The sequence below is a fragment of the Schistocerca americana genome, chromosome 4, assembly GCF_021461395.2.
Source record: "Schistocerca americana isolate TAMUIC-IGC-003095 chromosome 4, iqSchAmer2.1, whole genome shotgun sequence".
NCBI classification, from domain to species: domain Eukaryota; kingdom Metazoa; phylum Arthropoda; class Insecta; order Orthoptera; family Acrididae; genus Schistocerca; species Schistocerca americana.
Genome location: NC_060122.1, coordinates 313,182,476 through 313,195,451, shown reverse-complemented (window position 1 = coordinate 313,195,451; position 12,976 = coordinate 313,182,476). Strand labels below are relative to the sequence as shown.

The 12,976-nt window shown below is 42.4% G+C and overlaps 1 protein-coding gene across 1 annotated transcript in view; it reads left to right on the top strand.

The window, feature by feature from the left end:
* The first annotated feature begins 398 nt into the window (after window positions 1-398).
* LOC124613138 (mucin-2-like) overlaps window positions 399-12,976 on the top strand; it is a 49,541-nt gene continuing 36,963 nt past the window's right edge. Inside the window, exons 1-2 of the mRNA XM_047141755.1 lie at window positions 399-434; window positions 12,790-12,906. Of these exons, the coding sequence (XP_046997711.1) occupies window positions 399-434; window positions 12,790-12,906 (153 nt within the window). The remainder of the gene's footprint in view (window positions 435-12,789; window positions 12,907-12,976) is intronic.

The window sequence follows — 12,976 nt, the reverse complement described above, 5'->3', positions numbered from 1 at the left end:
ATCTCTGGAACAGTTCTGAAGCGCATGCCACGGAGTGGTTTCTTCATCTTTGGAATCAAATCAAATTCCAAGGACTTAAGTCCGCGGAGTATGGTGGATGGTTCAGTATCCCAGTCCCATCGACCGAACAGAGCAGCCACGCCTTGCACTGTATGCGCCCGCTTGCATTGCTTCAGATGCATCAAATGCCAATTAATTAATTGTTAGATACTTGTGATCCGTCTTTCCTCATACAGTAAAACACGATTTGATAACGGTCATCTAACCTCGAAAGTTGTGAGCCACAACTTTTTCCGATACAAACCGTATCTTGCGAAGTTTCCTGATAATATGAAGGTCAGATGCACATATATATACATATCGACACTCTCACTCCGTTCAAAGACATTGATTCCACAATGGATCGGCAGAAAGCTGTGTGGATTATCTTTGTGGTAAGAACGTATTATTTTGTTCATTACGGTAGCAACGGAGCTTCTTAAATACTACAACCTCGAGGCAGCAAAGAGGGTTTTGCGTTTCTTTTATTTTTTATTTAATAAGCCGATGTAATTTAGCAGTCTGTCACAACGAAATGCTATATCTATCAAGTTTTTAAGTATTCTTGGAGAGAATGAATTTAGTATAGACTTGTGCAACTGAGCAGAAAAATAAACGACATATAAATATTTTTAAGCATTACCTCAAAGATCTGCAGTAAGATAAGAGTAACGTTTGCAAGCGTCATCACAGGAACATGAAATTCACTGATTGAGGTCTAATCGCTCCGACAGCTGCTAAGAAAACTTTCAAACAGAGAGAATCGGATAGTTGTTACGTTACACGATAAATCGCAAAAATTTGAAGGTTGTCGATTCTACTAAATTCCTAGGGACTGCAACAGTGAGCAGCTCAAACTGGAAGTAGTCACATTGAAAAGATTGTGGAGAAGGCGAACCAAAGACTGCGTTTAATTGACAGAACACTTCGAAGACGCAGCATATCTACTAAAAAGACTATCCACACTACGCTTGTGCGTCCTCTTCTGGAGCAGTGCTGAGCGGTGTGGCATACTTAGCACGTAGGATTGACAAAGGGCACCGAAAAACTTCAGAAAATGGAAGCTCCTTTCGTGTTATCACGAAATAGGGAGAAATTGTTACGGGTATGATGGGCGCGTTGGGGTGCCAAGCCCTAAAACAAAGGCGTTTTTCAATGCGACGAAATCTTTTCACGAAATTTAAATCACCAATTTTCTCCTCCCAATGCGAAAATATTTTGATGACATCCACCAACACATGAAGAAACGATCATCATAATGCAATGAAAGAGCTCGCGTGGAAATATTTAGATATTCGTGTTTCCCCATATAGCGCTGTAGCGTGGAACTATCGAAAAATAATCTGAAAGTTGTTCTATGAACTCACTGCAACACAAATAAGTGTCAATCGCAAGGTTATTACGTCGATGTAGGGTAAAGACTGACTGACAATCTTATGTGTGTGATTTTACTGAAAGTAAGTAATAAATTTTCTTTTTCTAACTACTATGCTTTTTGCTGCAGTGAAGTCTCTCCCAAGCTGTGGAAGTCGGATTTTTTAAATTCTGTACCGCGTTCTGAAACGAAAACGACGCCCTACGTGGGCCACTGGTTCGAAAATCCCAGCAGCCACTTCATGCTTTTCTATGCGATCCGTTGAAGAGGTGTCAAGATAAATGACGAGCTTCATCCAGTGAAATATGCGAACATTTTTTTCGTGTTTTTGATTTCAGTTAATTTTACAAAAACATCGTTGTTTCGGAGTTCTCAGAAACGACGTGTGTTGTTACGGTGTATGAAGAACAATAAAAATTGCGGCAGAATCGCTCTTTCTGTATTATACAGGAGAAATGATTAATATTTAGTGATATGACAAGAACGATCATTCGAAGGAAAAATATTCCCTTAAATATGGACTCTAAAATACATACTTTGACACTGTGAGCATTTCATCTTCTATACTGTGAAACAAATCTCTTTTACCTCAACCTTTTTGGTTTTTCATAGTTTTCGAGGAGGCAGTGCGGACCAAAACCAGAAAAAAGTCCCGTAAACATGGATTCTAAAATGCATACCTTAAGATCTATGATGACTTGTTCAGTAGGAGAAACATGTTTTACAGTAACGAAGATGAACAAGTGCTCATAGCTCTTAAGGTATGCATTTTAGAAGCCATGTTTATGAGACTTTCTTTCTGGTTTTGGTCCACACTACCACCACTCAAAATACTGAAAGCAAAGAACTTGTAGTAGTAGGAGAGAGTTATTTCACAGTATCGAAGATGAAGAACAGCTCATAGCTCTTAAGGCATTCATCATAGAGCACATGTTTACCAGACTTTGATGCTTCGTATGGTCGTTCCTGTCATGTCCCTTAATAGTGACCATTCCTCCTGGGGTGCCCTTTGTAGTAAGCTGATTTAAGCAGAGAATGTCACACTGGTGATGTTAGATGGTGTCAACGAGCGCTAACATGAACACAGATGTACAGCCAATTCTTATCTTTCCTTGTCATGTACTGTTGTACAGCTTTCTGTCTTCATTTCTTACATGCCATTTGAACCATTTTTTTTTTTTTTTTTGTCTTTCAGAAAAATGGTTCAAATGGCTCTGAGCACTATGCGACTTAACTTCTGAGGTCATCAGTCGCCTAGAACTTAGAACTAATTAAACCTAAATAACCTAAGGACATCACACACATCCACGTCGGAGGCAGGATTCGAACCTGCGACCGTAGCGGTCACTCGTCTCCAGACTGTAGCGCCTAGAACCGCACGGCCACTCGGGCCGGCGATGTCATTCAAGATTCTCTATTTGTAAAATGGCTCTAAGCTAAACAATGTGTCCCACTAACTCTGGTAACACAAAAGATTTTGCCTTGTGCGCTTGTGCCCACACACCTCCCCTTACGTTTTCTAAAATATTTTCAGCTATTCTACTCCTCCACCCCTGTTCAAGTGCCATGATTTATATATCCCCATCTCCGAATTGCAGAAAGAGGTTCTCATGGCGCTGAAAATTATCCGCAAACAGCACATAACTGTTCTTTTGCACCTCCAATTTCCCCCATGCCATCTTTAAGAGAATAACTTGCTAGACAAGCTATTTCCTGCCCTTCTGTTATAAGTACCAAATCTTCTTCGTGGAAATCCCCGCACGAAGGCCCAGTGCACTATATCACCTGGTTAAGCTCAAAGCCAGCAATTATTTGCGTTGTCTTTATAAGGGGTAAGGGGTGAGGGAGGGGGGCGGAGGGCGAAAGAAAAAGTAAGCTGAAAGGAGACTTTTACGAAGGAATCTTTCCCTACGGTGCCAGTATTCGCTCTACGCATCTACACATCTAGGAATCATTCACTTTTATTTCGTTTCTAAGAACTTGCGCATTTCAAAACCTAGTATCATCGAGGCAATTAAATGAGTCCATTTTATCAGAAGTTGCTTTGGTAATTCGCAATTCTTCACATCGTCTGCTGGAACTGTTAAGAACAAAGATAACGAAATCCAAACGATTATTATTATTATTATTATTATCGTCATCGTATAACATAAGAGCACATATAGAGGTTTTGGACAACAATATGAAAACACGGCAGAACATGCACTCTTGAACATAAATCCAGATGCTAGCCGAGATTGCAGGTTTAGTTGACGCATTTGACCGCAAAAGAAACCTGCCAAGCGTCCTCAATATGTCGCAAGTGTCAGTCGTGTTCAGAACAGTATTCTGTGTAGTCGTGAGTGCATTATGTCGGAACTAAGTGGAGTCGAAATCGAGGGAATTGTTGGTACCCGTATGGTGGACGCTTCCGTAACCAAAGTAGCCGAAGTGTTTTGTGTTTCAAGAGGCATGTAATCGTTTATACCGTGTACACAGAAAGCAGGAGAACGTCATTCGCTAAGTCACAACAGGGAGTTAAGTGTGATTTGAGAGATTCTGATGGGCGGTCACTGAAGAGGATTGTGATGAAAAATACGAGGGCGACAGCTGCAAAAGTCGCTGCAGTAATGAATGCCGCACTTGCGAACCCTGTCAGAAGAAAAACAACAAGAAGGGAGCTCCAGAAGCAGAACTGCTGGGCGACCTGGAATTCAAAACCACTCATCGGCAATGCAAATGCCCGTAACAGGAAAATGTGGTGTCGAAACCATAAAATCTAGACCGTGGATAAATTTAAGTATGTCACTTGGTCGAATGGGTCTTCTTTCAAACTGTTTCCAACTTCTGGACGAGTTTACTTACCAAGTGAAACATTGCGGGGCTTCGGTGATGATTCACGTAGCCATTCCATGGGGCTCGTGGTTATTCTGCAAGGCCCCATTACTGCCAAGAATTATGTGACTATTGCCGGCCGGCGTGGTCGAGCGGCTCTAGGCGCCACAGTCTGGAACCGCGCGACCGCTACTGATGACCTCAGATGTTAAGTCCAACAGTGTTCAGAGCCATTTGAACCATTTTTTATGTGACTATTGTGGCTAATAGGGCCGCCCCATGGTGCAGTGTGGTGTTTTTCAGTGCTGATGCTGTGTTCCAAGACGACAGAGGTCCCTGCTCATACAGCTTGCATCGTCCTGGACTGGTTTTGTGAGCAAGAGGATGAATTTTGTATCTCCCGTGCCCATCACAGACACTAGACTCAATATATTTGAAGTACGACTGGAAGTCGTGAGTGAGGAGTGCGACCATTTTAATTATTTCTATTTCGATTCTAAAAAAAGCTGATAGTCCGCAGATTGTAGTTACTGAATGTTAATGGATCTTCTTTATTTTCATAACGCGTATTGGACGTGACCAACCATCAGATGACATGCTAAATTAATAACACATTTTTACATTACAAATGTGAACACATACAGAATCGTGTTTGTACAGGCACAATGGTTTGTAATTAAAACTCAAAAATTTTTACAGGGATACTTACAACAATGCAATACGAGTACCGTGCTGTGACAAGGAAGACTTTCAACTTACAAGGCATCACGTTACTGTATTGACATAAGAATAGTAATACTGATGTAACGGCTGACAGAGGACTGAATGGGTTGGCAGAAAAACAATTCGTGATTTCGACAACAAAAATTTTTAATAACGTAGTGAAGCAGACAGTGTTACTTAAAGACAAGATCGCCCACATTTCCATTTTGGCCCCTGGTGTACAAATAGCTAACGCCCTTAGGAAAGCTAAAGTGCACGTTGGGTTCCGTACGAAGTAAAGCTTGGATTTTTTCTGCGCCATAGTTTATTCAGTCATGTAGATGTTTGTAGGATTAGATGTGAGGCTTGTGACAATATTTGATTAGCCCAAGTGGCAATCGATTTGTCAAAACGGTCACCAGTTATGCCCAATTCAGCATACTTTAAACATTCCACCCATGGAATATGAAAGTTTTAGAAGACCTTGAAATTTATGTTCATTGTCATATTAACCCGGATAGTGTAAACAATGAGCAACTAATACGTAATAAACAATAGTTTTTCAGCATTTTTGATGAGCTCCGAGCTTAATGTTTCTTCATATTTCAGCAGTACAGTTGTACTATTTTCTGTTTTATTTGTGAGGTACACCTAGTGTCAAATAAAAGCAGTTACTATGTTACTAAGATTTTGTGCGTGGGTTTGACTTTAATTTTTTCATCTTGTAACACTTGTTTTAAATAACTTTTTGTTTTTGCTACATCTTGGCATGAAATACATACCGCTCTAAAATCAGTATAAAAGTCAGCCCACATTGTAAAATAAATCTTATGATAAAGCAACGTATTGGCGGTATGCAGCGCTAGCACTCACACGCCATTTACCATAAGCGAGTTTACTTACGCTGTGATTAGAGCAGTAATAATGAATCTCCAGTTAGCTGCTCATGTCAAGTCAGTGTTTCTGTTCTTACGTAAATACAGTAACTTCATGTATAGTAAGTTGAAAGACTTCCTTGTCAAAGTATTGTACTCATATTACACTGTGATGCGTATTTCTATAAAAATTTTTGAATTTTCATTACAAACCATTGTGCCTGTGCAAATACGATTCTGCTTGTGTTCACATTTGTAATGTAAAAATGTGTTATTAATTTAGCAGGTTATATGATGATGGGCGACACCCGAAAAGCGTTATGAAAATGAAGATCCATTAACATTTAGTGACTAACTTTTGTTACCTATCAGCTTTTTTCGAGTCATAATATAAGACCTCAATGTTATTGATGCTTTGTGGTGTCCTTTGGAGAGAAGGATGGTTGATCTTTATCCACATCCATCAGAGTTACCTCAACTTGCCACAGTTTTGCAGGAAGAATGACAAAAGATTCCGTTGAAAACCATAAGGTCTTGTAATTATCCATTCAGAGACCAGTGGAAGCTGTTTCGAATGCCAACGGTTTTCCTCCAAAATGTGTTGTATTTTCATTCAGAAATGTTAAACTCAATTTTCTTTTTCAAATGGGTATTTCAACGTTTTAACAGCCATATGGCCAGATATAAAAAAAAAAATATTTTGTATTTCATTTTACTCTACACTACAACATATTCACAGACGATCAAAGTTGAAATGTATCGTTTTAGTACGTTTGCTTGTAAGTAGTGCTTTCCAGAATCCACAAGCTACGTGCCTCAAGTTAAACAAGGCATCTTTGGCCAATCTGCGGATCGCAGTCCGCTCTCGTGTCTGAGAAATCAGCACGTCTGATTGCTATTCAGTGGTTCGATTCCCGGCCGGGTGGGAGATTTGTTGTGTTGTTCACATCCAAGGTTTTGTCCACCCCTGTAGTTGTACATCCACAGTGAATTTACATATCAATATTAAAATCGGACAATCCGATCGCAGGGAGCTCTGAGTGCCACTTTTGTACTCTATCAGACCACGTTTAAAGGTGTGAATCGTTAATTTCTACCCGATGTCTGATCTTCCGCACCATAGTCACTCGCGGCAGCTCTATAACAAGCCCACTTACTCAAGATAATAGCAACAGTTACCTTGTGCCGTGCGGATGTGTTTGAATGTTGACCATTCCCGACGGAGAAGATAAAGCCGTGAAACTTTCTTCGATGGGTTGGCGTTCTGGACTGAAAATTCATTCCAGTGTTCTTTCGACTCCTCGGTGGCCTCGAAAACGTCTGTGATCCGAAAATGATGGCATTGACAGCCTGGATTCCCCACTTGGGACATATCGGCCGCTGAGTTGCAAGTCTTCTAAGTTGACGCCACATTAGGCGACTTGCGTGTCTATGACGACGATATGATGATGAGGACAACACAGCACAATCTCCCTCCCGGCCGGGAATCGAACCCGGGCACACTGCATAGCAATCAGACGTGCTGATTACTCAGCTACGGGGGCGGACTGCGATCCGAAGACTGAGCCAGGGTATTTTGTTTGACTTGAGGTGCATAGCTTGTGGATTCTGGAAAGCACTGCTTACAAGTAAACGTACCAAAACGAAACACTTCAACTTTAATCATCTTTGAATATGCTGTAGTGCAGAGCGACATGAAAGACAAAATATTTTTTTAGATCTGGTCATATGGTTTATTAAAGCGTTGAAATACCCATTTGAAAAAGAAAATTGAGTCTGATATTTCTGAATGAATACCGTTGAAATGGCAATAGACAAAAAAATTCAAATAAAAGTTCTGTGGTTCTTAATGAACGTTACAAAAATTCACCCAGATTTGTCGAAACAGCCACAATTTCGAAGTCCCTCCCCCACTATTTTGTTTCTGATTTCGACGTTTGACAAACAGCAAAGCCTATAGCGTCGTTAATACTAAATTCAATCACATAAAAATTTATGTCAGCGATATAGAGGGTGATTCAAAAAGAATACCACAACTTTAAAAATGTGTATTTCATGAAAGAAACATAATATAACCTTCTGTTATACATCAATACAAAGAGCATTTAAAAAGGTTTTTTTTCACTCAAAAACAAGTTCAGAGATGTTCAATATGGCCCCCTCCAGACACTTGAGCAGTATCAACCCGATACTCAAACTCGTTCCACGCTCTCTGTAGCATATCAGGCGTAACAGTTTGAATAGCTGCTGTTATTTCTCGTTTCAAATCATCAATGGTGGCTGGGAGAGGTGGCTGAAACACCATATCCTTAACATACCCCCATAAGAAAAAATCGCAGGGGGTAAGATCAGGGCTTCTTGGGGGCCAGTGATGAAGTGCTCTGTCATGGGCTGCCTGGCGGCCGATCCATCGCCTCGGGTAGTTGACGTTCAGGTAGTTACGGACAGATAAGTGCCAATGTGGTGGCGCTCCATCCTGCTGAAATATGAATTGTTGTCCTTCTTGTTCGAGCTGAGGGAACAGCCAATTCTCTAACATCTCCAGATCACTCGTTCTCGGCCGTCCAGAACTTTTCCCTTTGCACAAACACCCATTCTCTGTAAACTGTTTATACCAACGTTTAATACACCACCTATCAAGAGGTTTAACACCATACTTCGTTTGAAATGCACGCTGAACAACTGTCGTCGATTCACTTCTGCCGTACTCAATAACACAAAAAGCTTTCTGTTGAGTGGTCGCCATCTTAGCATCAACTGACGCTGACGCCTAGTCAACAGCGCCTCAAGCAAACAAATGTACAACTAAATGAAACTTTATAGCTCCCTTAATTCGGCGACAGATAGTGCTTAGCTCTGCCTTTTGTCGTTGCAGAGTTTTAAATTCCTAAAGTTGTGGTATTCTTTTTGAATCACCCTGTATAATGAGATGATATTCCAAATAAGTACACTCCTGGAAATGGAAAAAAGAACACATTGACACCGGTGTGTCAGACTCACCATACTTGCTCCGGACACTGCGAGAGGGCTGTACAAGCAATGATCACACGCACGGCACAGCAGACACACCAGGAACCGCGGTGTCGGCCGTCGAATGGCGCTAGCTGCGCAGCATTTGTGCACCGCCGCCGTCAGTGTCAGCCAGTTTGCCGTGGCATACGGAGCTCCATCGCAGTCTTTAACACTGGTAGCATGCCGCGACAGCGTGGACGTGAACCGTATGTGCAGTTGACGGACTTTGAGCGAGGGCGTATAGTGGGCATGCGGGAGGCCGGGTGGACGTACCGCCGAATTGCTCAACACGTGGGGCGTGAGGTCTTCACAGTACGACCGAGGCACACAGGGCCAACACCCGGCATCATGGTGTGGGGAGCGATCTCCTACACTGGCCGTACACCACTGGTGATCGTCGAGGGGACACTGAATAGTGCACGGTACATCCAAACCGTCATCGAACCCATCGTTCTACCATTCCTAGACCGGCAAGGGAACTTGCTGTTCCAACAGGACAATGCACGTCCGCATGTATCCCGTGCCACCCAACGTGCTCTAGAAGGTGTAAGTCAACTACCCTGGCCAGCAAGATCTCCGGATCTGTCCCCCATTGAGCATGTTTGGGACTGGATGAAGCGTCGTCTCACGCGGTCTGCACGTCCAACACGAACGCTGGTCCAACTGAGGCGCCAGGTGGAAATGGCATGGCAAGCCGTTCCACAGGACTACATCCAGCATCTCTACGATCGTCTCTATGGGAGAATAGCAGCCTGCATTGCTGCGAAAGGTGGATATACACTGTACTAGTGCCGACATTGTGCATGCTCTGTTGCCTGTGTCTATGTGCCTGTGGTTCTGTCAGTGTGATCATGTGATGTATCTGACCCCAGGAATGTGTCAATAAAGTTTCCCCTTCCTGGGACAATGAATTCACGGTGTTCTTATTTCAATTTCCAGGAGTGTATTTATCAGAGACCAGCTAGAAATATCTCCACATCGCTGTATGTGGACCCCATATATGTTCGTTTCCAATGCCAATGGTCATGTTGGGTTGTTTAATAATCATTTCTCACATAAACACACTGAAGCCGCAAAGAAACTGGTATAGCCACGCGTATTCAAAGACAGAGATAAACAAGCAAGCAGAATACGGCGCTGCGTTTGGCAACGCCTACATGAGATAACAAGTGTCTGGCACAGCTGTTAGATCGGTTACGGCTGATACAGTGGCACGTCATCAAGATTTAAGTGAGATTGAACGTGGTGTTATAGTCGGCGTACGAGCAATGGGACACAGCATCTCCGAGATAGCTGAAGTGATAGATGAAGTGAGGATTTCCCCGTATGACCATTTCACGGATTTACCGTGAATATCAGGCATCCGTAAAACATCCAATTTCCGACACTGCTGCGGCCGGAAAAAAATCCTGCAAGAACAGGATCAACGACGACTGAAGAGAATCGTTCAACGTGACAGAAGAACAACACTCCCTCAAATTGCTGCAGATTTCAATGCTGGGCCATCAACAAGTGTCAGGGTGCGAACCATTCAACAAAATATCATCGGTATGGGCTTTTGGAACCGAAGTCCCACTCGTGTACACTTGATGACCATGACACAAAGCCGTACGCCTCACGTGGGCTCTTCAACACCGACATTGGACTGTTGATGACTGGCAACATGATGCCTGGTCGGACAAGTCTGGTTTCAAATTGTATCGAGCGGACGGATGCGTACGGGTATGGAGACATCGTTCATCAATGGGCCCTGCATGTCAGCAGGGGACTCTTCAAGCTGGTGAAGGCTCTGTAATGGTGTGGGGTGTGTGCAGTTGAAGTGACATGGGACCCTGATACGTCTAGATACGACTCTGCCAGGTGACAGGTACGTAAGCATCCTGTCTGACCACCTGCATCCGGTTATGTTCATTATGCATTCCGACGGACTTGGGCGATTACAGCAGGACAATGTGACACCCCACACGTCCAGAGTGGCTCCAAGAATACTCTTCTGAGTTTAAACTCTTCCGCTGGCCACCAAACTCCCCAGACATGAAAATTATTGGGCATATCTGGCATGCCTCCAAAGTGCTGTTGAGAAGATATATCCACCCCCACGTATTCTTACGGATTTGTGGACAGATCTGCAGGATTTATGGCGACAATTCCCTCCAGCACAGACGTTAGTCGAGTCCATGCCACGTCGTGTTGCGGCACTTCTGTGTGCTGGCGGGGTCCCTACACGTTATTAAGCAGGTATATCAGTTTCTTTGGCTCTTCAGTGTATATCCTACATGTAAATTCTGCACACATTATTCTATACATATTTTTCTTTTAATTTTATTTATCTTCTAATCTTTTTACATCGGACGTTTTCTTTTTCAAGTTTTAACATGTTTCAGATTTAATTATTTTGTATCTCAAATTGTTTTTACATTATTGTTGTATCATTATTATAATTCTGTCCAACAATGACGAAGGGCAGAATTGTTTGGGTAAAAAAAAATCTGAATGCGATGTTTCAGTGCCTATATTATCCCGAATTATGGTGCAAGGTTCATTTGGACATGTGTGCCGTCAGTTGTGCACGGATAGCCAAATGGTAAGGCGACAGCTCGCATGAATCGGGAAAACCGGGTTCTAGTCACGGCCTGGCACAATTTTTCATTGTCGTCATTCTGTTTTACAGCTTATGTTTGTCCTTTGGGGATTTAATGTAAATCTGAATGCACCAGGCACAGGGATTTCGACAATCTGTGTGCACTGTTGTACTGTGCATCAAAAACAATAGAACTTTTATCTGTAACCTTTCGTCGGTATTCATTTAGAAATATATAACTCAGGTTTTTTCATGAGATGTTTCACGCCCTCAACGGCCTTAAGGGCATATATAAAAAACATGTCTCTTATTCTGCTGCATACTGCAACATATTCAAAGCCCATCAAAATATAAGTGTATCCCTGGGGAACGTTTACTTGTTAAAAATGAATTTACAGCTTTTCTTCTTACATCCAAAGGGCCAGTATTTTATAGAACTGGCAGCCAGAGAGTGGGAGCAGAAATGACAGTTTCAGAAATAATTCCCATGGCCTCACTCAGACGTACAGAGAGGCGCTATATTCAGCAGCTGAGTACACATATGCGTAGCCTATCTGCATTTGCTCCCAAAGTGATTCTTTTTATTTTGTGGAGCAGATTTACTCTTGAGCGACACTTGTTTGACGGGTTTGTACAGTACTGCTTAAATATCATTGCCAGTCGACGGTGAAACAAGGGACTTAGTTATGAAAAACTTCGAGCACGTCAAATAACACATGTAACTTCCCGTTTATCTCTTTATTCTAGACATGGAACCCTGTTACCTCAATTTTACTTGGGTTTTGTTTGGATTATTTCTAAATGTACTCATTCAATATGGTGAGGTCACCTGGAAGCGTTCTCTTAGAACTTTCGATCAGAGAGCATGTTGTTGAACGAAAGCAATTATATCAACAAGCTTCAGCATCTGGCATTCCATCCATACAGTGTATTAATTTACCGTCAGCCGACGAAAGCTGCAGTCGATTAGAGGCCTCTCTAAAATCCAGATACAACCATTGTTGTGAGCGCTAGCAACAGCAACTCCGACTTTTTCTAGAACAACCCTGCTCGACTGGAATTATCACTCACCTCCTGGTTGTAGTTGAGGCTATTGGAACAGTGATCAGCACCCACCAGTACTGTGACAGCAGGTTTACTAAAAAAACTGTTTCCACATCCATCACAACAACTTAGCTGCTGCTGAAATCTATTTGCCATTTGCTGTACAGTTTCCTGAAAATTCTACTCAAACAGGTCATGGCACGTACAATTGTCTGTGTAAACTGTTGCTAAAAGGTCCTGATACGTAATTAAATTATGGAAATGGGAAGATAATTATTGAACTGTGAAATTTTAATTTTCTCTGATTTGTGCCCGAAATGATACCGAAATTTTGTCTGTCTTTCTAGCTGTCGACTGCTTTATCTGTGACTGCCGCCGTTTCAAAACCAAGGTGGTCTCCCTTCGCTCAACGGGCGTACTGTTCATCGCCTGGTGAAGTCCTCTGCAGCAGTGACTGTTCGCAGGTAGTACTCTCTTCTATTGGTACAGAACCTAACTTGGCGGAAGGCTCTTTTTCTTCTTGTCTTACCTGCA